Source organism: Cnephaeus nilssonii, assembly GCF_951640355.1.
Source record: "Cnephaeus nilssonii genome assembly, chromosome: 10".
NCBI classification, from domain to species: Eukaryota; Metazoa; Chordata; class Mammalia; order Chiroptera; family Vespertilionidae; genus Cnephaeus; species Cnephaeus nilssonii.
The window spans coordinates 22,481,665-22,509,396 of record NC_137081.1 but is presented as its reverse complement, the minus strand read 5'-3'; the positions used below and the strand labels follow the sequence as shown (position 1 = coordinate 22,509,396).

The 27,732-nt window shown below is 56.4% G+C and overlaps 1 protein-coding gene across 4 annotated transcripts; it reads right to left on the bottom strand.

Annotated features, from left to right (window-relative positions):
- Positions 1-6,257: 6,257 nt before the first annotated feature.
- On the bottom strand, positions 6,258-19,716 carry SLC4A3 (solute carrier family 4 member 3). 4 transcript variants are annotated; one of them, XR_013814134.1, is made up of 24 exons: positions 19,540-19,716; positions 19,248-19,390; positions 18,760-18,925; positions 17,888-18,162; positions 17,665-17,780; positions 17,052-17,251; positions 15,373-15,521; positions 15,054-15,234; positions 14,478-14,613; positions 14,019-14,202; positions 13,476-13,575; positions 12,878-13,062; positions 12,028-12,253; positions 11,624-11,842; positions 11,126-11,274; positions 10,735-10,929; positions 10,077-10,295; positions 9,670-9,759; positions 8,798-8,964; positions 8,115-8,368; positions 7,600-7,769; positions 7,254-7,427; positions 7,070-7,125; positions 6,258-6,585 (listed from the first exon to the last, which is right to left on the bottom strand). XR_013814134.1 is itself a non-coding variant. In XM_079783195.1 (23 exons), exons 2-23 carry the CDS (start codon positions 19,296-19,298, stop codon positions 6,508-6,510), a joined length of 3,684 nt encoding a protein of 1,227 aa, XP_079639321.1. In that variant the 5' UTR covers positions 19,299-19,390; positions 19,540-19,713; the 3' UTR covers positions 6,258-6,507. The 4 variants fall into 4 exon arrangements, 3 of the variants coding, with proteins under 3 accessions (XP_079639321.1, XP_079639322.1, XP_079639323.1); XM_079783195.1 differs by lacking the exon at positions 7,070-7,125 and having other exon boundaries at positions 19,540-19,713; XM_079783196.1 differs by lacking the exon at positions 7,070-7,125 and having other exon boundaries at positions 11,126-11,160; positions 19,540-19,713.
- Between the last annotated feature and the right edge of the window lie 8,016 nt (positions 19,717-27,732).

Below are 27,732 nucleotides of genomic sequence, written 5' to 3'. Positions count from 1 at the left end.
ATAAAAAAATATGAAGATAATTTAAGGAGTCTCTGGGACAACTTCAAGTGTACCAACATTCGCATTATGGGGGTGCCAGAAAAAGAGAGAGAGCAAGGTATTGAAAACCTATTTGAAGATATGACAGAAAACTTCCCCTACCTGGTGAAAGAAATAGACTTACAAGTCCAGGAAATATAGAGAGTCCCAAACAAGAGGAACCCAAAGAGGACCACACCAAGGTACATCATCTAACATGCCAAGGGCTAAAGACAAAGAGAGAATCTTAAAAGCAGCAAGAAAAAAGCAGTTTGTTACCTTCAAGGGAATGCCCACACGACTATCAGCTGATATCTCAACAGAAACTACGCAGGCCAGAAGGGAATGGCAAGAAATATTCAAAGTGATGAATAGCAAGGACCTACAACCAAGATTACTCTACCCAGCAAAGCTATCATTTAGAATTGAAGGTCAGATAAGGAGCTTCATAGACAAGAAAAAGCTAAAGGAGTTCATCACCACCAAACCAGTATTATATGAAATGTTGAAGGGTATTCATTAAGAAGAGGAAGAAGAAAAAGAAATAGTTCAAAAATATGAACAACAAAATGGCAACAAATATATACCTATCAACAATTGAATCTAAAAATCAAAATAAATGAATAAGAAATCTAGTGAACAGAATAAACTGGTGAATAAAATAGAACCAGAAACATGGAAATGGAACAGACTGACAATTCTCAGAGGGAAGGGGGGTGGGGGTGGTAAAGAGATTAAACAAAGATCTTATATGTATACTAGAGGGCTGGTGCATGAAATTCGTGCACGGGGGGGGGGGGGGGTTGTCCCTCAGCCCAGCATGCACCCTCTCCAATCTGGGACCCCTTGAGGGATGTCTGACCACCTGTTTAGGCCCGATCCCACCGGGATCGGGCCTAAACGGGCAGTTGGACATCCCTCTCACAATCCAGGACTGCTGGCTCCCAACTCCTCACCTGCCTCTGCCTGATTGCCCCTAACCACTTCTGCCAGCCTGATCACCCCCTAACCACTCCACTGCCAGCCTGCTTGCCAGCCTAACTGCTCCCCGGCCAGCCCGATTGCCCCTAACTGCCCTCCCCTGCTGGCCTGATCACCCCTAACTGCCCTCCCTGCTGGCCTGATTGCCCACAACTGCCCTCCCTTGCAGGCCTGCCCCCCCCCCCACTGTCCTCCCCTGCAGGCCTGGGTCCCCCCCAACTGTCCTCCCCTGCAGGCCTGGGTCCCCCCCAACTGCCCTCCCCTGCAGACTTGATTTCCCCAAACAGCCCTTCCCTGCAGGCCTGGGTCCCCCCCAACTGCCCTCCCCTGCAGCCCTAGGTCCCCCCCAACTGCCCTCCCCTGTTGGCCTGGTCGCCCCCAACTGCCCTCCTCTGCTGGCCCGGTCACCCCTAACTGCCTTCCTATGCTGGCCCGGTCACACCTAACTGTCCTCCCTGCTAGCCTGATTGCCCACAACTGCCCTCCCCTGCAACCTGGTCCCCCCCAGCTGCCCTCCCCTGCAGTCCTGGTCCCCCCAATTGCCCTTCCCTGTAGGGATGGTCCCCCCCAACTGCCCTCTCCTGCAGGCCTGGTCCCCCCCAACTGCCCTCCCCTGCCAGCCATCTTGTGGTGGCCATCTTGTGTCCACTTGGGGGCAGCCATCTTTGACCACATGGGGGTGGCCATCTTGTGTCTTGGAGTGATGGTCAATTTGCATATTGCTCTTTTATTAGATAGGATATGCATTACCCATGGACACAGACAATAGGATGACGAAGACCTGGGGTGGGGCGGGAACTGGGTGGAGGGGGGCTATGGGGAAAAAAAGAGGGACATCTGTAATGATCTCAACAAGAAAGATTTAAAAAATAATTTTAAAAATAGCTTTCAGCTATCGTGGGAATGTGGACCCCAGAAAGCAGAGCTGGAGGAGAGAAAATGGGGAAGAAGGGAGGCCTCAGGAGCCCTGTCCTCAGGGAAAGTTCTTACAAAAAAAAGCCCTGTACACAACAGGCCCTCCAAAAGCCAGAATAAAGAAGATGCTCTGGTCCCCATCCTTAGCATTTTTTTAAAAAATCCTCACCTGAGGATATTTTTTCATTGATTTTTAGAGAGAGTGGAAAAAAGGGAGGAGGGGAGAGAAACATTGATGTGAGAGAGACATATCCATTGGTTGTCTTCCACAGGAGCCCTGACCTGGGGCCGGGGACCTAACGACTGAGTAAACGGGCTAGGGCCACCATTAGCATTGTGAAGAACCACTGATGGACTAGGAATGGACAGCTAAATGGAACACAAGGCTTCCTGCTGGCGTCAGTCCCAGCGCCACCTCTCAGGCTCCCCACCTTACCTCCTGGGCTCCTGGGGCCTCTGATGCACTTTGTCTTTCCCACCTGCCACTGTCTACTCATCAGCCTCGTATGCAGGGTCGCCAACACCTCTCCCTCCAGCTGGCTCAGAAAGAAACCCACAATGCCTCTTTGGGTGTTGAGGGTATCACTACTAACAGACACAGAGAAGTGACAGCTGTAATTGAAACTACCAAACATGCTAACCAAAACATTTCCAGAATTATTTATAAGTTCTACTGGTGTCACCCTTGGCTTTCACTAGATCCTAAATGGGGCAGCGTCCTTGACCTACTGGCCCTTTCTTCTCTGCCACCTGCTCACCCCTATGCCCTCCACACACCCCTATGACCAGGCACTAGTGCTTTTTGTGAGGGATACAAAAAAAGCTCAGGCCAGGTCTCTGCCCATCTTATGGCCTAGAAGGGAGACAGACAAATACAAGTCACAAAAGTGTGGTGAGAGGTGCCGTGGCAAGCATACTGAGGGATCCTCCAATCAAAGTTTTATCTTGTGTCTCCTCAGTGCTCCCTCCCACCCACCCGCATCATCCCAGCTGCTCCCAGTCCCTACCCCACCTCCTCTCTGCCCTTCACCTCCCAGGGTCCTGGAAGCCCTGTCCCAGGAGCTCCCTGCTTCTCCATCAGGCTCCCAGATCCAAGTGGGACTCACCCACCACCCAGAGAACATCCCAACAGCTGTGTGTTTACTCAGCATTTGATATAGAATTGTTCAATAAAAAGAAACAGTTCCAACTAAAGTAAAAATAATCCCAGCAGAGATCTCCAATATTAAATCTTCCCTCTGGAACAGAAACCCTGTAAATATTAGAGTTTGTACTTTGTACAGTGGTGAGTCATGCGAGCAGTCAGGTTCCCTCTCAATTATATAATGTATTTATCTGGAAACCAAACTCCTCACTTTGGGTTTCCTACTTGCCACATTGGATTCAATCCCATTCGGTGCTTGCCCAGAACCTGTCTTATTGTTGTTTTCAGAATGGCTTAAGCACCAGCTGTATGGGCAGCGTTGTGTGCAAGTGCCCTTGAGTTCTGTTTTGCCCTTCTAATGCTGCTCAGAATCCCCTCTGAGAGCTCTAGGTGTCAACAGGCATGATCATTATTGGAGTCACCTGATACAATACAAGAAGAGATGTCACACAGGCTGCCAAAGGGGACACATTATTGCCAGGTTCTGTGCCCTAAAGGAGGGGCCCAAGGCAATCCAGGCAGATGGCGTTTGAGCTCTGACAGCCAGGAGCTTTCATGAGGGTATCAGACGTCGTGAGTGAGCTGACTCCTCAGCATGGAACGAGGAAATGTCAGCTGCCCTCTTTGCTCAAAGTAGAAGAATGAGTTAGCACTTCTTTGGGCCTAAAGTGGGCTTGAACCTGTGCAAGGATAATGAAAACTTTATCAGCAGCTGTCCAAGATGTGGCCTTAACCCCAGAGAGCCGCAGGGGGTAAGATAGCAATGAGACTGCCATCCTCCTTTGCTGGAAGGGTGCTGGGCCACCTTGCACATGCCCACTTGTCAGGTTGCTTCCAGTCTAAAGGAGATGGTGTGGGACCTGTCACTCAAAAATACCATGGCCTCCAACCCACCCCTTAGTCCACCAGGACCGGATGGGGCTTCTCTCTGTTGATTCCCCTCTACACCTGAAAGAAGTAGGCCTCCATCAAGCTTATCCAGGAGGAGAAGGTTGGAAAGTAAGTGAAGAGAAAGTTAGGGGCTACAATGGCTTTAGGACAAACCCCTAATGTCCTCAAATGAAAAGATTTCTAATTGCCCAGCCTCCCTACCCCCACCCCGGTTGCCTAGCTAGGGGTTTGCCATGGCCCCATTACCTCTTGTCTTTCTCTCTTTGATGCCCAACCTGGCCCCACTGACGCGCTCCTCTCCCATCCCTCAGTAAGCTTCTGGGTTGCTATGGCTTCTTAAGTCCTCTCAGGGCCTCCACAGGCCCCTACCCCGAGCGCGGAAGCATCCCCCCTGAACAGGCCCAGCTCAGCATGTGTTTGGGCCAACTCTGGCCTCAGGTACTTAACCAAGCTGCAGGTGCTTGCCCTCAGGGGCTGGGGGTAAGGGCAGGTGGGAATTGCATGGTCTTCAAGGCTCCTGGCTCTTGGGCCTTATTCATGTACTTCTCATTTGGGTGGCATGTTCACTGGCCAGAGGTTATGTCTGGTTCTATCCTTCACTGAAAAATTTTCACCTTTTTCTGAGGCCTCCGGGCCTAGTTATACTAGAGACCACCTGACACACCACCTGGGACCAGAGTTCATTCTATTTCAAAAGCTTCCACCTTATTTCTCATTTTCCAGTTGAGGAACATCCACAGTTCCCAGCTATTTGCCAAACAGAGATGACTGACACAACCAGGGTCCAATGAAGAGCCGAGCCTTCCTGGTTCAGGTTGCCTTTTTCTCTTAGAGGCTGGGGAAGAAGTGGTTCCTTCCTGTGAGGGTCTTGGCATCGCCTACAGTCAGCCCGCCCCCACTGGCCTTAACCCCACTCAGAGAGCCGCAACGGGCCAGCCCACTGAGGCCCACAGGGGAGCCAGGCAACCTGATGTAGGGCTCGGGAAAGGAATGGAGTCCTGCATGCCAAACCTCTCAGCCGTGCTCCTCTGCCTGGCCTTTGGTATCTGTGTTTGGAATCTGCTCTGTACACATCTATGTTCGAGGTTTTTGCGTTTGCCTTTGCTAGCAAAGTTCCTCTGAAATTCCACCTGGCCTTGGCCAACCTCAGAGAAAAGGCCCTCAGGCAAGGAGATTTTGTCAGAGGCCAGATGCTGTTAGGAGACATCGTGGCGCCAGAGACCAAGGGAGCCAAAGGGACTGGATGGAAATCTTAAACCTGGGTGACAATCCCAGACAGCTGGAAGGGGGCAGTCTTCCTTAGGAACACAACAAACAGCCTCACAGTAGTCTGTCCCTTCTCTCCTGACCAGCTACCCAGCTCTAGCTTTTTGCCTGAACGGAAAGGGAGGAAAACTGGTCAAAGGATAAGGAAGAAGCAGGGCTGGCTCCAGCGGAAGCGACTAATGGGGATGAGGGATCCTGGCTCTGGATGCTCACAGCCTCCTAGGGCTGGGAGACCCCAGCGAACCTCTCTCAGAAGGAGAATGTGCTTGAATCGGTTCTTTGACCACAGCGGGTCCTCCAGCAGGCTGGGCATCTCCTACCAGATGGGGCAGAGCCTGCAGAGTGAGAGAGCGGCCACCAGAGGGCCACACAGAGACAACTAGCTCCGACAGGCAGCCGGTTGCCAAGCAACTGTGACGTCAAGGGCACCCAGTTCGGAACCCTCCTCAAGGCCCCCAGGTTATTTCTGGTTTAACAGGCTGTGGCACAAGGAGTGGACTCAGGAATCCCAGAACTGCCTCTCTTTTAAGCCGAGAGAATCTAAAATGGTCCAGGGACCCCAAATCCAGCACCATCCTGGCGTCTGGGGGATTGGGCTACTGTCCCTGATCCTCTGAATGCCAGGAATCAAGAAAAGAAGATAAACGTTTTTACATTCCCTTCTGTAGCTCCACAGCCCTTGGGCAAGCTCCGATTTCCCTAGCGGCTAAAGCAAAGCAACCACCACCTTCTCCCTTCCCCCACCCACCCCTCCCAAACAGGGGCAGGATTTAAGCATGTGACCTTGAGCCAGACCTTGAGCCTCCCGGCTCCTCCTGGGCTGCACCTGAGGGGCCTCAAGGGGGTGATGCTAAAGCCCAGCTCTGACCTTCTGTGGTCTTGATTCTCTCCCTTTCAACCAAGAATTCTGTCCTTGCCTCAAACCTCTTCTCAGGTTTTGATGACCCTGAATATAGAATTCTCCCAATTCTTCCAATTCCAGATGGATAACTATGACCTGAGAAACCAGACATGGAACCAAGAAAGTGAAGCAGACACAAGACAAGGGGTGTGGTTATAATGAGCTCAAAGCCTGTGCCGGTAAAGCCTGTGCCGGTCTGTGAAGGGGCCTGGTGAGATAAGATCAGAGCCTCGGGCACAGTCAGGGCCCCTCTGGCCGTGGCATCAGTAGTGGTTCCAGGCACATCTTTGGGTCAGGAGGAGCCCGCCCACCCTGGGGCTGGGCTCTGACAGGGGCCCAGGTATCAGTCACTAAGACGTCGGGGGTCTCTCAGGGTCACCGTGTCGGAGGATCACACAGGCATGTGCAGCTCGTTGTACTCATCCTGGCCATCCTCGTCGAAGTTTGGTTCCGCATCTTCCGAGTCCAGCTGCAGAAGGAGCGGAAGGTCAGAAGAGGCAAGGAAGCCAAGTGGCGCCCCCCAGTTCCCCAGCTCCTCCCCAGCCAGCAGCCCTCGCTGCTCCCAGGCCTTCCCAAGCCTCGCAGTTTGCAGGGACGGTGGCCCCAGATTGAAGCACTTCCCATGGGCCAAAACCTTCAGGTCACCACCCCCTCCGGTGACAGCTCCTAATAACAATACCAATGATAGCAGCTACCACATGTGAAGCACTTTCTTGGGGCCACTCCTAGCTAGCTCTGGCGGTCTACCTCCGCAGACCATGTCTGGGTGGATGATTTGCAAAAAGATGCCCCTTCCTCTAGATGACAAAAATAGGGCTCAGATGGATTTCAGCACTGCCCCGCCCCCACCCGCCCCTCAGCTATGCGCTTCTCTGTTCAATGTACAGCCTGCACAGCTGTCTGCAGCAGCCTTGTGCTTACTTCACACCAAACCATCGTACTCAGTACTTCACCTGGATTAGTGTTTAAGCCTCACAGCAACCGTGTAAGGTAGGATCTTCTATTAGCCCTTATATAGATGAAAGTAAGAGTTCAGGTTAGGTTACCTGTGTCAGTCACACAGCTGTCAGACGGTGCAGCAGAGATTGGAACCCAGGCCCCATCCACACTGACCCTGCCCCAAGCACAGTCCCTTACCGCCTGCAGCTCTCTGTCCTGGAAAATCCGGGGCAGAAGGCAACGCCTCAGAGGCACCGTGAGCAACAGCAGGAAGGGAAAGGCGAGCGAGGCCGCCGTGGACTTGACCACCCAGAGCAGTGCGATGCAGCCCAGCTGGATGCAGGTGAACAGGTGCATCCGCCACGTCTTCACCTGGGAACAGGCGTCAGGTCTCACCACACTCCCACCCACATCTCTGGGGAGTTGGCTCCCCAGGTCCCAATATATCTTCATAGTCATCCTGTCCTGTCCATGCCCAGCCCAGGGATCCCCTGGACACCCTCACCATCACCCAGCTCCCCACCTCCATGCTTCCTGGCCGTACCTTGGTCACATAGGGCTGCTCGGGATGGTGTTTTGCTGGCATGAAGATGAGCAACAGCCGCTGGGACAGCTGGATGCCAGACAGTGACGTGACTCCCATGTACAGGAAAATCCCAAAGAGCACAGCCAACGGGATCTGGCGCAGCACAGCCCCCATGACGATGGACAGGCCTGGAGGAGGAGACAGAGACCTACCTGACCCCTCAGACAGCGCTGTGAGGACAGACAGACCTGGTGGGGAGGGGGCACGGACCATCTAACTGACCGGCTGGGCCTCATCACCACGAACAAGAGAAGATGGAGCAGGAAAGAGAACCAGGAAAGGGCATGAGGAAAAAGGGCTCATGGGGGTCAGGAAGCAGGGCTGGCAGGCAGGGCAGGGGCTAGACAGGCCACATTTGGAGAGTCAGAAGGGACCTGGCCCAAGCCCAGAGGGGAGAGCTGATTTAAGGCGTTGGGGTCCAAGAAGGGAAGTCTGGGGAGCGGGGCCAGGCCTTGCAAGGTGGGCGCTCTCACCCACAAGGCTGGAGATGAGCACGCCAGTGACCCGCTGCTCCCGCACCTCCTGGATCTGGGGCTTGTCTCCAGGCGCGATGGCGGTGCGCATGACAGTCAGTGCATTAACGTGGGTGACTGAGCGGACGGTGGCAGCCGTGAGCCAGGGCAAACCAAACAGCCCACAGAGACCCCCCAGGGAGCCGATCAGAAGCAGGTCCAGGTGGAAGCCGGAGCCTTTGAGCAGCCTCCGTGCCTTCTGGCTGACAATGAGCCTACAGAGAACGAAGTGGGGGTGAGTGGGCCAGCAGCCGGGCCAGGCGCGCACAGCAGGGCAGGGTAGTCGTGGGAGCAGAGAAGAGCTCTCCCAGGATCTGCCAGCTTCCTCTCAAGTTCCCAAATTAAAGTTCTCACATTTAAGCAAATCTGAGCCAAATTCCTTACACTGTGGATGTTTAAAATACCATAAAAGCCAGATGCCAGATCTCACCACGTTATTGTGACTTAACCAAAATGAGATCATGTGAGCGTCACTGGGTGAGAGAACATACTGCCAGAGCGTTCTGGGAACTGTCAAGTGCCACCCTGCAAATGCCGGTGGCACCAGACAGATGGCCCGGCCAAGCACCATAGGCAAAAAACTGTCCCCTTGCTGCCAATCCCACCATCCGCACTCATGCGCCCAGGGTCCCCCGCCCTCTCACGCAGTGATCTGTGTCTCCATGAAGATCAGGATGAGGACCAGCAGGGCGGGGACAGCAGCTGCCACCATCATCCAAGGCGGGAAAGGACGGGCACTGCCCAGAGGCGGGATGAACCACGTGCGCTTATGGGGGGAGGTCACCGAGAGCCCTGTGGGCACTGTCAGCTTCTGCGAGGCCAGAAGGAAAACAGGGTTCAGGGACACTGCCTCCCCATGCTCGGAACCCATGCAGCAGCTGCTCCCGCAAAGCCGTGTGTCCCCAGTACCAGGGCTCCAGGGAATTGGGGTGTGAACAGGTTTGAAGGAAATTACCATACTTTCCGGCATATAAGACGACTGGGCGTATAAGATTTTCCTGGGTTAAAAAGTCGTTTTATATGCCGGAAAATACAGTATATTGGACTATATTGATTGGATTAGATATATTGGACTACTGCATTTTCCGGCGTATAAGACGACTTTTTAACCCAGGAAAATCTTATACGCCCAGTTGTCTTATACGCTGGAAAATACAGTAGTTTTGCACCCTCCAAAGTTGCTGTCCTTACAAGGGTCTGGTATAGGGCAGAGACATGACATACCTTCTCCCAGATCCCCAGAGCTGCCAGGAAACCTGCTGGGGGGCACCTGTCATTCTGCCCAGCCCCATACCTGCTCCTCCAGGTCTTGCCTACGGGTCACACACAGCCTTAGGCTGTTGGGTGGCCTCCTCAGTGGGACCACATGGCTGCTTCTGAACCGCCAGCTCATCCATCTAGTGTGACCCCAGCAGGTCACTGCCATTCCACCAGGAAAGCTGGGTTCCAGCCCTAATCTAACTGCCGCTCAGGCCAGGGGTGAGAACCAGCTGCCAGAGAGGTCGGGCTCACTCGCCTGTGTGTAGGTGTCTGTAATGGAGTAATCCACCAGGACCATCACCAGAATGGAGATGGGGATGCCAAAATCCCCGATGATGCGGCGAGCCTTAGGAGAAGGGAGCAGAGGTGGAGGTGAGGGCTGGAGACTCACAAGGGCTTATTACCCCTGACCTCTCTTGGGTCTGAGCTGGTTCAGGAAGTTCCCCAACCTGTCCCTTTAAACCCCATGAGTGCCAGCCAGCCCAGGAGGGCATTCCGCTTCTGAGTAGACTTCTCTGAGGCTCTGATGGGCTGGGGCCACATAGACTTAGCTTAGATCCAGGGGCTGACCAGGATAAGGGGGCAGCCCCGCTCTGGAGTGGGGCCTGGCAGTGACAGCAGGAACAGAGAGTCCCCCAGGGGCTCCACCTGGAAGCCATGTACCTTGCCCCCCAGGAATCGGCTGTTCCTGAACTTGCGCAGGAAGAAGGCGATGAGGAAGGTCCCAAGCATGAGGATGAGGGACAGCAGGGCCGTGTTGGGCTGGTTCCTCGGGCCTGGTGGCCCCTCAGTGGCGGGCAAAGCACTCCCATTCAGGTCCAGCCTAGGCTCCAGTGCCCCCTCAGGGGGGTAGAATGGCAGCAGTGGGTGCTCCGTGAACACCTATGTGGGTTACAAGGCGGCCCTAGTGCTCACCTGGGCAGGTGACCCTGATTCCATCAGCTGCGAGGGAGAAGGCTGTTCCCTCACCTTCCTGACCAGGCAACAGTAACACACAACATCCAGCTACATCAGACACACACACGCACTCTGCAAAGGTGACCCAAGGACACCCAGCCCTTAGGGTTAGTGACCACTTCACACGCCTGTGCGGGTGAACCCTGGCGTTCTGACCAATACCCTATGGGTGTGATTCCTCCCCCTTCAGCTCAGACCTACCCCCGGGTGTCCCCGACCCCACATGCCCACACACAACAGAGCCCCCCTCTTTGAGCCCTCTGCCCCCAATCTCCATGCCACTGCCTCCCATGCTCTTCTTGCCAGGATGCTGCCCACCCCCATCTACACCTGCCCTGCCCCCAACCCCGCTCTGGACCTCTACCTTGTAGAGCTTGTAGAAGGTCTCATAGATGAAAATGAAAGAAATGAGGAAAGCGAAGATCTCCTGGGTGAAAGGCGAGATGTAGCGGACCAGGAAGCTGCCCTCAGCGGCCACCAGAGCAAGAACAAAGACCACCAGCCAGAGGCCAACCCACACCCGGCCGGTGAGGTACTCCAGGTCATGGGATTGGCAGAACTGGTGGCCAGGAGGGAGGAGTGGTTACCCACAGCAGTCTTCCCTGAGCATCAGGGCCCCATGAGGTAGGGAGTGAGGCGGGGTGGGGGGGTAACTCCAAGGGGGAGGAGGGGGACCCAGCAGGGACCTGTCACCTGGGCTGAGGGGCCAGGGGAGGAGCAGGTGATCCCTGGGGAGCAGCAGGGAGGGCTGTCACCTTGAAGAAGGCTTCTTCGAAGACCAGCAGTGGCCCTGAGAAGCCAACCACAAGCAGCGGTTGGGCCCCCAGCAGAGAAAAGAGGACTCCAAGCACGGCCGTGGACACGATCAGCTCAGACACTCCCATCAGCCCTTCGGTCTTCTCCCCTGGGGAGGGCAAGGGTCAGCGGGATGGCCCTGCCTGGCTCCTCCCTGGCCCCTCTTCCTTATCTAGCTTAACCTAACCTGGGGACCCAACAAGAATGGAGCAGCCCCCCCAGAACAGTACATAGGGCCCCCTTACTAAGCCCATACCTCCTGCCCCTTCACCACCAGCTCCCCAAGGTGATCTTTATAGCCCCCCCAAAAGTGAACTCTGGAATCCCCTGACCCAGCAGCTCAGGATGGTCACACTGATGACTATCTCCTCTCACCCATAAGCCCCTAAAGTGATCACTGGGGCACCCTGTCCCAGAAACCTTGGAGATGGCACTGAGCCCCCACCCCTCCGCCTCACCTAGCAGCCCCCCGAAGGTGATGGCAGGGCTGAGGGCAGCGAAGTAGATGAAGAGCACGGCGGCCACACACTGGTAGTGCAGAGCGTCCCGCAGGTCACTGGGGTAGTGCGGGTAGCGGCGCTTCACGTCCCGGACAAGTCCCCCGAACACCGAGCCGGTCCGCCGCAGGGGGTCATCTTCAGGGGTCACCTCAGAGCTCCCCAATTCCAGCGACAGTCCTGGGGAACAAGGGGCTGCTGGAACACAGACCACCCCTCCATCCTTCCCGGCCTCGCCCATGGGCAGAGGCCTGGGTCAGGGGTTGGAAGCTGCATCCAGGATTCTGGGAGTCAGGACGGAGCTGAGGTCATGGACTTAGCTGTGGGGGGGAGCATGGGGGGCTCTGGGTCCCAAAGGGTCTGACCTTTCCCAGGGGCCACGTAGCCTCCCCGGGTGGTCATCTCCACTTTGCTCTGCTCTCGCTCCCGCCGCTTCCTCAGCAGCTCCCGCTGGAAGGCGGCCACGGAGCGCAGCAGGTCGCGGCCCTCCACCTCCGACGGGGGGATCACAATGCTGCCGTCCAGGAACTCGCTGATGGCGCTCAGGAGGTCCTGCCGGTCGTCAGCCTGGTAGGCGGCCTCGTGAAACAGCTGGGGACAGGAAAGCAGGGGCTGAGCTGACCGGGGGGCCCTGGCACGGGGCTTCGGGGAGAGGGGTTAGGACGTTCCGCCACATACACAGGTCCAGTCCAGTTGTCAAAATTCTGACTCACAGGCCCGGCCGGCCGGCAAGCCACAGCCCTCGGCACTGCCCCCTCCCAGGGCCCTCTATTCCCCTGGGAGCCTCCAGACTTTCCCACAATCCAACAACTACAGGGTAACACCTGGCACTGCAGAGGCCTCCAAGACCATTCTGCCCGGACTGTGCCCGCGTCCTGCAGGTTGGGAAGTATTTTGAACATCACTCTCCTATCCAAGCCCGGGAGAGGCCACAGCAAAGACCAACATAGCCAGGCCCTTCAAGTCCATGTCACAGCCCAAACCCGGAGGTCTGGGCTGCTTCTCCCTGTCCCACCTCCCCTCCCACAGCCCCAGCTCAGAGGGCTCCCTTTCTCCCCTCGGCCAACAGCCTCTCCACTCTCCAAAGCGCTGCTCCACCCAGGAGGGCCTCTAGCACCCCTGCACCCATGGTACCCGGGGGCAGTGAGAGGGACAGAACCAGGAGGGCCCAGGGGGCAGGCCTGGAGTGCCCAGCCCATGGGCCGGAGGACCAACCTTGTCAGACATGAGGGTAGCGATGGAGCGCCCCAGCTCGTGATAGTCAGTGCTGGTGTGGCGGGGCCCAAGCATCACGAAAAGGAAGCGAACCGGCACGGGGACCTCAAGCACAGACTCCAAGAGCACCGCCTCACTCAACCGCACAAAGGCTGCCGCTGGCTGCTCCAGGAAAGGCACACAGCCTGGGGAGAGACGGCACGGGGCGCTGGGCACAGGGGCGCGGGCAAGGCAGCCCGGAGCGGGTGTCTCAGGAACATCATGTGCAATGGGGCAGGTGTGCACTGAAGAGAGAAACCCCATCCTAAAGGAGACTTATTCATGTATATGTTTGTACATTTACCACAATTTATCAACAGATGGAAACTAAGGGGTGCTTTTCTCTAATTCTCACAAAGGTGCTAGATGGCCTAGCAGTCATCCAAGGTAGCCGAAAATTGGCAGGGACACAGGCAGGGGACTGGGGAAGAAAAGGCTGGGGATGAGCTGGGAGGGGCAGGTGGGGCCAGGTGGGGATGGAAGAGGCACAGAGCTCAAGACCGGCACGGAGCCCACGCCCCTGCCCCTGCCGCTGCCCCCAGCGCCCGTCCCTCCTTACCCACAAGCACCACAGTGGCCTCAGCATCTTCGGGGATCTTCTCCAGCAGCTTCAGGCTTTTCCCCCGGTGACTGTCTCCCCCAGACATATGGAGGGGCTTCTGAGGACGCAGAACTGGAATAGGGCTGGGACCCAGACCGGAGGCCGTGGCAGGCCCTCCCTTCCCTTGCTCCAGCCCTGGACTCTGCCCGCCAACCCCTGGATCTCCCACCCTGCTTCCTTCCACCCCAGCCAGGGGAAGGACTACGGGTGATGTGCCTCACATCAGGAGGGGACCAGCCCAGAATCCGGACCCCTCCTCCAAGCCCCCCACAACCACCTCAGCCTTCTCTTGTTTAAATGGCTCCCCTGGGTCTGCCACATCATCCCATTTAAACCTCCTGTTTCTCCAGAGTAGGGGTCCCTCGTGGATTCTCCCTAAAGATCCGCCCACATGCCCAGCATGACGCCAGGCATGCCACCTTCCTGACCCACTCAGGGGCCTCTTTGGAAACTAGAAACCCTCTCAGTCCCCCAACCCAGGGCAGAGGAAAGGCGACTGACCTCCTTGGCATCAGGGTCGTGAGGCCAGAGTGGGGCTGGCTCCCCCAGGTCATCGGCCATGGTGGGCACTGCCCCATCGGGGCCATGACTGGGAGTGGGGTGGTGATTCCCCATGACCGAGTTCACACTGGAGCTGGATGTGTTTCGGGGAAAGAAGCCACTGTCCTTGTCATCATTGGGGTGGCTGGGGAAAGAGCAAAGAGGGAGGTAGTGAGGAGGAGAGGATCTTGGCGACTGAGGTGATGAGGAAGTGAGAAACGGAGGGGCAGGGCCCCTATCCCTCTGCCTCAATGTAAGAAAGAACTTTCTAATGGGTCGTGCTGTCCAAGGATGGGTCAGGAACCAGCTCCCCCTCACTTGGGTGCTCAAGCAGAGGCCGGAAGCCCCACAGGAAGAGTCTGCTCCTGTAGAGACAGCTGAACCAGGAGGCCCCCTCCCGGGCACCCCCTTCCCCCGCACCTGTGCTTTAGTAGCAGGGTGCGCAGGACGCTGGCCCTGTCCTCTGGCCGGATCTGGTCAGACACAATCATGGTCTCCACCACAAGATGCGCGATGCCCGGCAGAGTGGTCTGCTCCAGGTCCAGGAGGGTGGCACCTGGGGGCACAGTCAGAGGAGGGGACACGGTCCTATCAGATAGGGACAACCCGCCCCAGCGGCCTTGCTCCCCCAGGGCAGGCAAACACGCTGGGGGAGCCAAGCACCCCGCCCCCAGGCAGATACACTACTCCATGTGGCCATAGCCCAGCCAGAGAGATGGTCGTGAAAACGGAGCACGGAATGAGGGCATGGCCCCTCTTCACCCAGGGAGGGAAGTCGACTATGCCAAGGTACAGTGCCAGGTACCAGGGGCAGCACCCCACCCCTCACAGCTGACAGCTGGGCAGGCAGTTGGACTCCACATCCCCAGGGTGGCAGCCAGATCGTGCCTGGGCCCAGGACTCCAGGGAGGAGTCTCGGGAGGTGGGCAGCCTGGCACAGGCTCTGCAGTCTGTGAAGAGGGCATGCAGCCCAGGGCCAGGCCTGCAGGGCCCTACCATGGGCGATGGTCCTCCTGAGCTCCAGGAGGCTGCGGAAGGAGAGCGAGGCCACGTGGGGCTTCCCCCAGCGCTCTGTCTCTTCCTCCACGTCCTCCTCAAACTTGATCCAGCGCGCCGTCTCCCGCCAGTGGGGCTCCTGGCTGCGGTCCAGCATCAGCTCGTTCAGCTCCACAAACACCTGGGGTAGGCACCAAGGATGAGGGCCTGGGGGCCACCGGATGGGACCCAGTGCCAGGGCACGGCGGGAAGTAAGGGAGGGGGAGGCTCTGGGAGCAGAGGGAAGAGGAAGCTGATGGCCCACGCCCGGGTCCTGTACCTCATGAGGCCTCCGGTCCAGCTTCTTCTTCTTCTTCTTCCTGCGCAGGATGGGGGCCAGGCCACCGGGGCTGCCCCTCCCGCCCTGTGTTCGAGATGGCTTCTTCACCAGGTGCCGCCGCATGCCAGGGTTGTCTTCCAGGCGGTGGCCTGCGGAGAAGGTGGGCTCGGCAGTCCCAAGGGTCTAGCTCCGGGCCTCAGGGTCATGGCCAGCCCCTCTAGCTTCCTGCTCTGCCCAGCCAGTCCTCTGGTGGGCACCACAGTCACCCAGGGGCCATGCCAACAGGACCACCTTGTCAATGTGGCTACTTCATAGATAGGAGACTGAGGCCCAGAGCGGAGGAGGCACTAGCCCAAAGTCACACAGAGGACCACTAGCCAAGCCACAGTAACAAGGCAGATCCCTACTCAGGCCGCAGCCCCACCATGGCCACTGCCTCTCACTCGGAGTGCCAGGACCCACATGACGCCGCCAGGCCCCAAGCCCCCAGCACTGTCCCTGAGCCTCTCCCGGCACCCAGGTCTAACTAACCCCGCAGGTCCTCGGCCGGGCAGATTCAGACAGATGTTCTCTCCCTTCCTCCCCACCTGCCCCTTCCAGGCCAGCAGCTGGTGGAAGGTCAGCAGCCGTTTACTCACAAGCTGGTCCCCCTGCCATGGGGCTCAGCTGGTCCCTGGTAGACTCCCACGGGTCACAGTCCTCAAGGTCCCGCACAAACATCTCTAAGTCCTCTGAGGCCAGCGAGTCTCGAGGGCTTTGAGCTGGAGCCCTCCAGGCGCCCAGGCCCTCGGCATCCCAGGGCCCGGAGCTCAGTGCCCCGTTGGGCTCTGTGAGCTCCAGCTGGCTCGTCATTCCCGACATTGGCTGAGGCCTCAGCCCTGTCCCCCCAAAGCCCCGGCTCTCCTGAGAGATGGGAGCCTGGACAGGAGTGGTCTCTGTCCAACCAGAGCCCGAGATGGCCGGGCCTCTCAACTCCAACTCCCAGGTCCCCAGGGCTGCTCCCGGCTGCTTTAAGCCCCCACCCTGGATCTGTAAACACGCCCTCCCTCTGACCCTCCCCAACCCGCCAGCAACACTGCTGCTGCCATCGGATTGTTCCTGTCCCTGTCCTCAGGTCCTGGCAACTTTCCATGACGTATTGAGCTCAAAGCCCTCCTCCCCGCCCCCGCCCACACACTGTCCTAAGGGGAGGAAGGCGGGGTCAGTGATGCCTCTGGCCTGGGCACAGAGCCCCGTGGGTGATGACAGGTGGCACAGAAACCAGGACTGATAAGATGGAAAGAATGTGCCGAGATCACAGCCAGGCCAGGCCAAGGGTGGTGGGTCAGGAGCGAGGAGGTGAGCCCTTGATAGAGGGAGAAGCAGGGCCTGGCAGAGTGGCTCAGACCCAGGGGGCTGGTTTGAAAGGGTGAAAAGAGTCTGCCCTGAGAAGAGGAGGGGGGTATGCTGATATCTTCAGACATCATGTGGAAGGGGGGCGGCCCTATTCCAGGGGTGACTCAGAGGACCGAATCGGGGCAGAAGGGCAGAGGTGTCATGAAGGGAAATCTCAGCTCTGGAAACCGAGGTAGTGAGCTCGCCGTCACTGAGTGGAGAGAACACAGAGCCTCTTCAAGGTCCCTCACAGGCCCAGTGCTTATGGGAGGGGGCCATGGGGGCTGCCACGGGGTGTCACTCACTCTTCATGTCGTCCAGGTCTGCAGAGCCCAACATCTGAGCCTCCGCCTCGTCAGTGGGCACCTGCTGCTCTGGGCCACCCAGGCTGCCCAGGGCACTGCCTGGGCATAGCCGCTCCCGCAGGTCATAGCTGGCCGACGGGCTCCAGGGCCGGCTCTTCTCTCCTGTGACTCGGGGGGCCCGGGCCCGGGGACTGGGGGAGCTGAGGAGGCAACAGGCAGCCTTGGATGACAGGGAACCACCGTGGAGATAGACCAGGATCGGGGGTTCCTTGGCCTCCAACTGGGGGCAGGGCCTGGAGTGCCCCCCTGGGCACTAGACACAGGCTCCTCCTGGGCAGAGAAGAAAGCTCACCTCCACCTTACTGCCCCCATCATGCTGGTCCCCCTTCCTCCCGATCCCCACCCTCCTCTTCACGCTGACACTCTCTCTCCTGGAGGACTCTCCCTCTTAGCCTCTGACTCTCTCCTCCTTGCCAATCATGCGGACAGACAGGGGCACCCCTCCGTGCCTCCTCTGCCCCCCTCCTCTCCTCTCTGGGGTCAGAGGTGGACACACTCCCCAGGATCAGGAAGCAGCTTGGGATCTCCTCTGAGCTGGGCTGGAGGCCAGTACCTGACCGAGTGCTGGGGGCTCTTGTCCGAGTGAGTGTCCGCCGAGGACAAGGGCTTGGTGAAGACAGCCCTCCCGGGGAGGCCGGGACTGTCGTCCTCATCACTTCCAATGGAGAACTGTGGACGAAGCAGACATGTCCTGGGCCCTGCCCCAACTCAGCCGCTCAGCCTCTTCTCTCACTCCGCCCTAAGCAGCCAGCCCTCCCTCAGGGCCAGACCCCTACCTTCGCTTTCTGTGGGGACCCCGAGGGTAGAGGCTCCACAGGCTCGGCCTCATATTCCCCTTCCTCTTCCTCCTCCTCTTCCTCTTCCTCCTCCACCCCGGTTGCCCCCTCCTCCTGGATGGGAGGGGTCCCCTCGGAGGGAGCAGCAGAGGTTTTCTCCTTCTTCTTTCTCCTGCTTTGCCTGGCAGAGGTGGGGGGCACTCGCCGCAGCTTGTGGGGTGGAGGCAGGCGCACGGAGAGCGGGTGGTGGGTGTGATGGGATGTGTGCCGGTGAACTGCGGGGGCAGGAGAGCCAGTTGGGACCCCCACAGCAGAAGGGGACCCCACACCACCCTAGGGACACACACCTTATTCTAGCTCAAGGCCTCAAGCAAGGGCACCTTAGTCCTTCCTCCAGAGCCAGACTCCCCCTAACACCTGTGTCCATGTCCTGTCATTGGTGAGGCCTAGTAGAGTGGGGGGCCAGGAATAACGGGGGGGGGGGGGCATGAAAGAGGGGGTGGTGGGAATGGGAGGACACGATGCAGCAAAGAAGGAGAAGTAGTCAGAGAACTCAGGACGGGAGATGACGAGGCGGAGAGAGGAGGGCCAGGGGTGTGGCAGAGCCTTGGGGAAGACAAGGGTCACTAAGGGAGGCCTCTGGCCCATGTCCCTACATCTCCCCTGCGACTGGGACCGGCTTCCCTGACAGGCGAGCAGGCGATGGTGAGTGAGCAGGATGACTTAACATGGCATGGTGGCCCAGCACAGCGTCCAGCACAGAGTCCAGCACATGATGGCACTGGGTGACCAAGCCAGTGTGAGCACGGTGATGGTGGCAATGAGGTGATGGTGGTGAGGGCGGCCACACTAGGGGTCCCCAGGCTACCCACACTCAAAGTCCCGCTCGCTGTAGCTGCGGCTGGGCTTCTCGGGGTCCCAGGCGGGGGGCTTGCTGATGAGATCCCCAAACCTGCTCACAGCCAAGGTCTTGCCCAAGTCATCATCCTCCTCCTCCACGTCTGGACTCAGAGGGGGCTCCTCCAAGGGCACCCGGACCTGCGGGCTCAGACAGTTCACCTAAGGACCCTGGACCCAGGAGCGCCCCACACCCGCAACTCCAACCCTGGGTGGAAGAGGGGCGGGGACCAGCAGGCTCCATCTTCTAAGGCCTTCTCTTCCAGGCCCCCAAGCTGGGACCAGCGCCCCAGCTCCCAAGGCTTGGAGAGGCGGGGCAACAGATCCGAAAAATAGCAAAAGACCCCCTCTTTCTCCATTCGGCCCAAGATGGAGCAGGGGTGTCCCAGGGTCAGCCAGAGGGCGCCCCTTTCCTCCTTAGGGTCTCTCCCCTCCTCATCCCCCATCCGGACGCGTCAGTCACCTGGGGGAGGGGGGAGGCGCCCCCGGGCGGCGGGATCACTCCGTTGGCCATGGCCGGGGAGGCGCTTGGGGGGCTCTCGCTCACTGAGGGACCCGCGACCCGGGTGAGAAGAAGGGGGCGCTGCGGGGACCTAGTGGAGAGTCCTGGGGAGAAAAGCAGGGTCAGGTCCTCTCCCCCTCCCGGTCCTCTCCCCCTCCAGGAGCCCGAGCGCCCAGGCCCTGCCAAGCCCGGGACACCCAGGGGCCCGCCCCGGTCCGTGTGCCGCGCCCCGCCCCGCCCCGCCCTGCGGTACCTCGGGGCTCTGGAGCCTGCGGGACCCGCGCCGGCCTGCGCGCCCCATCTCCCTCCCGCTTTCTCTCCGGGGCCTGTCGCCGCGCAGGGCCAGGCAGCCGCGGAGCGCCCACGGCGGAGGCGAGCCAGGCGAGCTGGGGACGCAGGCGCCGGAGCCCGCAGCCCGCGGCTCCACCTCCCGCGCTCGGCTCCGCAGCCCCGCCGCCCCGCCGCCCCGCCGCCGCCGGGCCGCACAATGGGAGCGGGCGGCGGTGACTCACCCCGCCCCGGCCGGCCGGCCCCCACGCGCGCCCCCGCAGCAGCCTGCCAGCCCCTTCTCCGGGCGTCCCACCCATTGCTGGGGGTGGGGGCACGGCCCTCCAGTCCCACAATCCCCACATTCCCTCCCCCCACCTTCCTTTTAGCCTCCCCTCCCCTCAAGAGCCCCCGGGGGCGACCCCTCCGCAGACATAAACCCCTGCAATCTTAGGAACTGAGTTCACAGCACGGGGAAGCACCCACCACTTCCAACATAGCCCCTAAAGCCTGGCTTCCGCCGGCAGGCACCGCCCAACATTTGACCTTGGCACATTACCTCCCGCCCAGGGCCTCCGTTTCCCACCTGTAGCCAGCAGGCCTGGAATAGGAGTTTCCAAAGTTCCAAGGGCTCTAAGATCCTGTGGCTGTTTCCATAGCTCCTCTCCCTGGTCTCCCACTCCCTGAGGTCACACCTCCTTTCCCAAGGGCAGAGGTCTTGGGAAGAAACGACTGGATCCCAGTTTGACCCTCTGAGGTCTCTCTGAAACGGGGCACCTAGCACGAGGCCATGCGCAATAAGGCCATCCCCGAATCCTTAAGAAAAACATAAGAGGATGTAGAGGGGAGAATTGAGAAGGGGGTGGTGGTCAGGGGGAGACGGAACTGGCCAGGCCCAGAAGAGGAACTAACTCCTAGAAGGAGGAGGGGGAGGGTGCTGGCCAGGATGGTGCTCCAAAGAGGGGGGAAAGTTTAACCCTGAGACCCTAGACGTGGAATTTACCCTCTCCAACCTCTGTCCTCATCTGGGTCTCAGCTCAACCCAAAGGAAGATCTCTCTACTTTCAGAGCCGCACAAGGGGGGAGGGGCAACACCCACTGTGCTTTATGCCAATAGCTTGTGCTCAGTCCTCTCCAACCCACCTCAGACCCACGACGGAGGTTCAGGGAGGCTTAACCTGCTGTGGTCACAGCTGGGAAGCAGATGCCCACAGAGCATCATTGGTGTGGAAGTAAATGCCTGAGCCACAGCCATTTAACCGCTGTAGGCCTGTTTCACCGGTGTGCGCAGGCCGGGGCCCGGGCCCCTGGGTGTCTCGCACGGTGTTGAGAGGGTAAAACAAACCGGTGTGGGAATCAGCTGTGTGTGAGCAGCGCGTGTGAACAGCACCCAAGTCTCAGGATGTGAGTCCTCTCCATGATGGGTCGAAGTGTGTTCCCCGAGAATTCATATGTTGAAGTCCTAACCTCCAGTACCTCTGAATGTGACCTTATTTGGACATAGCACAGTTACAGATGTTAAGATGAGGTCACACTGGGGTAGGGTGGGTCCTTTTCCAATAGGACTGGTGTCCTTACAAAAAGGAGATTTTGGAAGCGGACGCATCGCACTCGGGGAGAAAGCCGCCGTGGGAAGACTGCAGTTGTGCTGCCCCAAGCCAAGAACTACCTGGACCTCGGGGAGAGGCCGGAACAGACCCTTCCCAACTCCTTCAGAGGGAGCGTGGTCCTGCCCACATCTAGATCAGACTTCCAGCCTCCAGCATTGTGAGATAATAGATTTGTTACTGACGCCACTCTGGTTATGGAACTTTGTTCTGGCAGCCCCACACACCAGTGCTCCAACCCAATCCTTTACCGCTGAGCCAGGTGATTTGGTTCCAAGTCTACACCTTGAGTGTTGTTTGGGTGGATCCTTCACTTCCTCAGAGATAAGCAAGCGTCTTGGAGCTTTTCCCAGCAGGGACATGTTGGAGGGCTCTCTGGTCTTCAGCCTACCTTCTACATCTGGGTCTTGACCTCAGTCCCTGACTTCCACCAAGTAAATTCCGACAGTAGCACCTTTAATACCAGACAGTCTGAAGTGGGTCTTGCCAACATGGGACCTCGTGAACTGGGCCCTGGACATGGATGCCTTATGGGCACCACTTGGCTCATCCTCTGAGGTCCTGCACAGGTCCTGGTCTCCCTGAAACCCTCAGACTCCTCTCCTCTTCCCAGCTGGGGACTCCCCCACCCCACCCGCAGTCAGCAGCTTTGGTCTCAGGCCTTGCCAGCTCTTTCCTGTATCCCCTAGCCTAGCCCATGCGATGATGGAGTGCAATCTCCCGTGAAAGGATCTTATGAACTTAGACATACAAGTTCATCTCTCCTTTCAAGGCCAAGATGCTCACAGCCACCAGTTGTTTCCGTACCAGCTCATCCAATTAGTTTGTCAGTGTTTGCTTCCATTGTTCCTACTCAGATCTCCTGGCATCCTGGAGGCTTTTCCATTGTGTCCTATTGCCTCCAGTCCGCTATAGACTGTTCCTGATGGGATCTTCATTCCTGTGACAAGAATGCTCCTGTGGTTGAGCATTGACCCATGAACCAGGAGGTCACGGTTTGATTCCCAGTCAGTACACATGCCCAGGTTGCAGGCTCAATCCCCAGTGTGTGGCATGCAGGAGGCAGCCGATCAATGATTCTCTCTCATCATTGATGTTGCTCTCTCTTCCTCTCTGAAATCAATTAAAATATATTTTTAAAAAGAATACTTCTTATATGCACAGAGGATGGCCACTGTGTGTGTGTGTGACAGAGGGAGGGAGGGAGGGAGAGAGAATATGTGTGTGTGGCTGCCCTATCAGCTCCCAGCTCAGAGCCTGTGGCTACTTAAATGGTGACAGGAAAGGTGACAGCAAAGTCAAAAGCACAGACCCCCCCCCCTTCCTGCACAGCCCAGTCTGACTTGAATGTCCCCACCACGAACTTCCCAGATGAATTTTTTAAGGAGAAGCCATTTAAGCATGACGCTTGGAGCCCAGCGACCTGAGTTCACAGTTCATCTGTCGCTAGGATGACATTTTGACAACTGCATGACCTTGAGCAAGCAATTTACCCTCTATGGGCTTCAGATTCCCCATCTGCACAACCACCATCATAACAGGCTGGCTGAGAGGATGAAATAAGTTCAACCATGTAAAGCACTAGAACAGTGCCTGGCACATAGTAAGTGTTCAATAAATGTCAGCTAGTTTCACTACTACAAATTGAAGATACACAAGTACTGGGAAGCCCTCAGGTAATATGAGAAATGAATATACACACAGGAAGGAAGTGGAAGTTGGCTTATACTTACAAAGACAAGTCCTCCGGATACCACCCATGTACATTAATCCTATATAATAAAAGGCTAATATGCAAATTGTCCCCTCGATCGGGAGTTCAATGGGAATTCGACCAGGGGGCGGGGCCGGCCAGCCAACCACCCATGGCCCCTCCCCCTGGCCAGCCCCACCCCTAATCAACCCCCCTACCCCTATTGGAGGCGGAGCTGGCCGGCTGGACCCCACCGGTGCATGATTTCATGCACTGGACCTCTAGTGATTAAAATAAGACAGAAAGATCGGAACCACTTTTCTCTCTACCAAGGTAGATTCTGACACCCCTTGGCCAGTGGACCTATCTTTGCCTTTGTAATCCTAACTTAGCAGGCCAAAGAGTTTCTGGAAGATGGTAGGATGTGGGTTCAGGTAGCTCGAGGTTGTCTCTTAGACTGACCTGGAATTCCTTTATCAAGAATATCTCCTCCCTGCTCTCCAGAGAGGAGGACCAATGTCATTTGCTGTAACTGGCCTCATGGTAAGACCTTATTTTTACAAGAGGTAACATGGCATTTAGAAAGAGCTCAGCCTCTGGAGATAGAGATGCTATATATAAAATGCCAGTTCAATGCTTGGCACACACCAAGTGCTCAATAAATGCCATTCTTATTTACTATGGTTGTTACTCTACAGTGGTTAATCCCATCATAATCCTTGTGTCCCTCAGTAAATCTGGACTTAGATTTGAAACAAATCCAACCTCAGGCCAGCACCGCCTGTCCCTGGAGATTCTCTCATCCCTGCAGAGCCCACCTTTTAGCTCCAGAGGTACAGATGCATCTATGGCTAGGATGGCATTTTAACATGAAACTATGTCCTTTCTCTCTCCTTCCCCAACCCCACCCGAGCAAGTAGCCTGTTTTGAATTCTGCTGTTTTGGGGAATGGGTAGGGAGGTTTGCAGAGGAGGAAAAAGGAAGGGTTAGCGAGAGTAGATACAGTGTCTTGGCCAGAAGCTGGAGTAGGGGTGGAGGAGCGAGTCTTTGCCCTCCCCATCAGCAAAGCAGGACATTCCCACCCCCAACCCCTGCCCAGCCAGCCGGTGTGGCTCAGTGGTTGAGCATTGACCTATGAACCAAGAGGTCACGGTTCGATTCCTAGTCAGGGCACATGCCTGGGTTGTAGGCTCAATCCCCAGTGTGGGACATGCAGGAGGCAGCTGATCAATGATTCTCTCTCATCATCGATGTTTCTATATCTTTCTCCTTCCTCTCTGAAATCAATAAAAAAATTTTTTTAAAAAAGAAACTTGGATGAGAAATATCATCAATTGGCTGCCTCCTGCATGCCCCCTAATGGGGATTGAGCCCACAACCAGGCATGTGCCCTGACTGGGAATCCAACCTTGGTTCATAGGCCGAAGCTCACCCACTGAGCCACACCAGCTGGGCTAGACCGTAAGCTTCTTGAAAGCAAGAGCATGTCTGATTTCTCCTTGTACTCCACCCCCACTCCTCTCACACAGAGCCTGGCACACTTCAAGAGCTCAGTAAGCATCTGTGGAATTGTGGACCAGTGTACAATTATAGTGACTAATAAACTGAAGAATGTTTTTGTGGAGGACAGAGAAGTCACCAAGTCCAAGATCAAATGACAAAGGATGAGCCAAGAAAAAACATGCCGTGGCTTGCTCACATTCCAGCAGTGTCTGAAGCAAGTGGAGAAACAGCCACTCATAGGCACACGGACAGTGAGATGCGGGTTTTCCCTCTTCTGATGGCAAAGGGCCTTTCTGGGCAACAAAGCAGGTGGTAACAACTATCAGGCAGGCTTTTAAATAAGCACTTACTTAATGCTTTATGGTTCTCACAGCACTTCCACATACAGTGTGAACTGGGTACGTGATTGATTAACTTCATGCCCTCTTTGTAGATGAGGGCACCATGAGTCAGGAAGGGCAAGTGACTTGCTCGTGGTTAAATAGTGAGCTGCAAAGCTAAGGCATAATCCTGAATCTTTTTGGGTCTAAATTCACTGTGACTCTTCCATATGACCACCACACCACACTGGCTCCGAAGTGGGTAGATACAAAATACTGCACATGCCCAGAGATGATTAAGGCATCACACACAGAAACCTGGCTGAACTTCCAGCCGCAGTAACCGATCCGGGCAGGGCCTTGTCAAAGCTACCCCAGCAGCATGACAAAGGAGTGGGAAGGACCTCACCCCTCACTCTATGTGAAATGACTCATCAGCCAAGATGACCCCTCTCCCATTGAGATAGAGAGATGTATCCTTCAAGCTGACCCACTCCCCTCTTCCAAAATCTTAGGAATCAGCATTAATATTGCTCAGTTTGACCACTGACCCCTGAGGGTCTCGTATACATTTTTAAATCTAATTTTGAATCATAATACATTGAGAGTTTTAAAACACTTTAAATGTAAAAACAACTGAAAATCACCTATTCCCCCTTTCTGCCTTGTTCTCGCTTTCATCCCCCATTTTCCCTGTCTATCCCTCTAGAACTTATTTATATAAGCAGAAGCAAACATGAATATGTATTTCCCTCCCACCTTTTTTCCCACAGAAAATACAGCATCGTGTAGTTATGTAGAGTTTCAGGGCGTGAATCCTTTTTCTCCACTGCCACTGCCAGCAAGCCCGAGGCAGAGGCAGGCAATCCATAAGCACGTGTTGGAGGGCAAGGCCAGCCTGAACAGACGAATCCATTTCCAGGGACAGTCCAGGGTACGAAGGCAAGTTCTGCTGATTGACATCTGTTGACAAGTGTCAGTGACAAAGCAGTCCCGTCTGCTCAGAGCACGGCAGGGTCTGAGAAGGCATCTTCTCCTGGAGGGGCACAGAGCTAAAGTTGCCCACTTTCAAGAGTGGTAACAGTCAACAGGCAACACCAGCACCTGTCTTCTGGGTCACCAACGAAAGAGCACCCACAGGACAAAGGGTGCAGAGGGTGCTGGTGAATCGTTCAAGAAAACAAAAATGTTCAGAGATCTTAAACACAAAGAAATGGAAGCAGCTCTTCTTTCACCTGCCCCAGCCTCACACCATTTTTCAAATCACCCTAAAAAAGATTGGAGATCATTCTATCCCAGCTGGACCAGGACCTGAAGGGGCTTGTGGGAAAGTGAGTGTAAATGGACCCGACCTTCATAGAAGGTAGCTCTGGGTCAAAGACTGGGCAAGGCTTCCTCGGGTCCTGCACTGGCTCGTGTTCACAGATGGTGCAAAACCACTGATGGGGAAGCGGGGGTGTGCATGCTGCCGGGAAAGTGGACTAATATTTTTGGGAAGTTTTAATTTGCTTCAATTAAAAAATTCAGGCCAGCTCTGAGCAAAACAGAAGTAGGTGAACTTCTTTTCAGAGGACTGTGCACAGTCCTCTCTGGGTCCCTCCACCCTTCTGCAGGCCTGTCACTGAGGGACCTCCACCCCAGCCAGCACTTCCCACTGGCCAGTTCCAAGATCCATACCATCTCCTCCCCACTCTCCCCCCAGACCAGACCGGGGCCTTGCTGAGGGAGAAACCACGGGGCTCCAGTGGACAGGAGAAACCTGGGTCTGGGGCCTCAGCACCTGCCTCCAGGTCTGGGTCATGTCTATACACTGACGACTCTTTTCTTGAGCAAATGGGCTCTGTATCTTGTGATCAAAGGAGTATGAGAAACGCTGCTTTAAAGAATGTATGGAGCATAGTAAGGGCTCACTGATCTAATCTGTTAGATTGTTACCCTCATCGCTGTGTATAGGCATTCCTCCATAAATCTTCAAGAGAGCTTTAAATACTGACCCCCCCCCCCCCCCCCGCCCCTGCCTGCAGCCCTGGCCGAGAAGGTAGCTGCTTCCAGGGAGGCAGTTAATGAGCCACTGGGGAACCCCTTCTGCCCTGACATCTGCTTTAATGGGCTCTTCGGTAGAGCCTGTGTCCTGCTAATCTCTGTCAAGTGAAAGTATAAATAAATTCACCCATTCATTGTGTGTGAGTGAATATGTAATGTACACATTTCAGAACAGGAACAACGCTGGCGCAGTGGGGGTCAGGAAAGGCAGAGCTGGGAAGGGTGGGCCTAACCACACTCACAGCCTCCGCCTCCTTGAGGCCCAGCAGCCCTTTCCCTGGGAACCCAAGGACTTCCTGCCCTTGATGAGAAAGCCCTGAGGCTGAGGGACAGCCTGCAGTGCATTGCTTCTTTCCCACAGCATTCCACCTTCAGGGCCCTAGGGTTGGTATAGGCCTGGCTGGGTCACGGGTGGAACTGGGCTCCAGGGGGATTTAAGGCTCCAGCCCACTACAACCATCCCCCTCCTTCCCCACCCCATCCAGGAGGCCCCACCTTGTACTTGCCAAACTAAAGTTTTAAATGAGGTCTGACCAAGTTATCAGAACACACACCTCCTCCAGGAACCCTAAGTTGAAGGCCCATGGGGTGGGGGGGTGGAGGGGGAGTACCTTCAAAACCACTACAAAAGAACCACACCCTGCCCGCACCCCCCACCGCCCAGTCCCTAGGTCCATACCTTCTAAACCTGTCAGTGTTGACTTTTCCAACAACAGATGGGATCCCAGGAATGTAGTAGTCCCCAGGTAGGAAAAAATGTTAGCTTTTTCACAACTCAACTTTATCCTTATACCCAGTGATTTAAACTCAATCATTTCATGTCTAATTGGGTCACATCCCCTTTTGGGGGCTGGGCCTATCCCATCCCCCAGCACCCTGTCAGCTGACTTCCAGGGCCCACAGGATTCTCTGGGACACCTCCCTTTTCCAGGCAAAAGAAATCTGGACAACTGTCGCCAGCCCTATCCTGTCAGGTCCTTCCAAACTGCCATCTCCTGCCACCTTGGTGCATG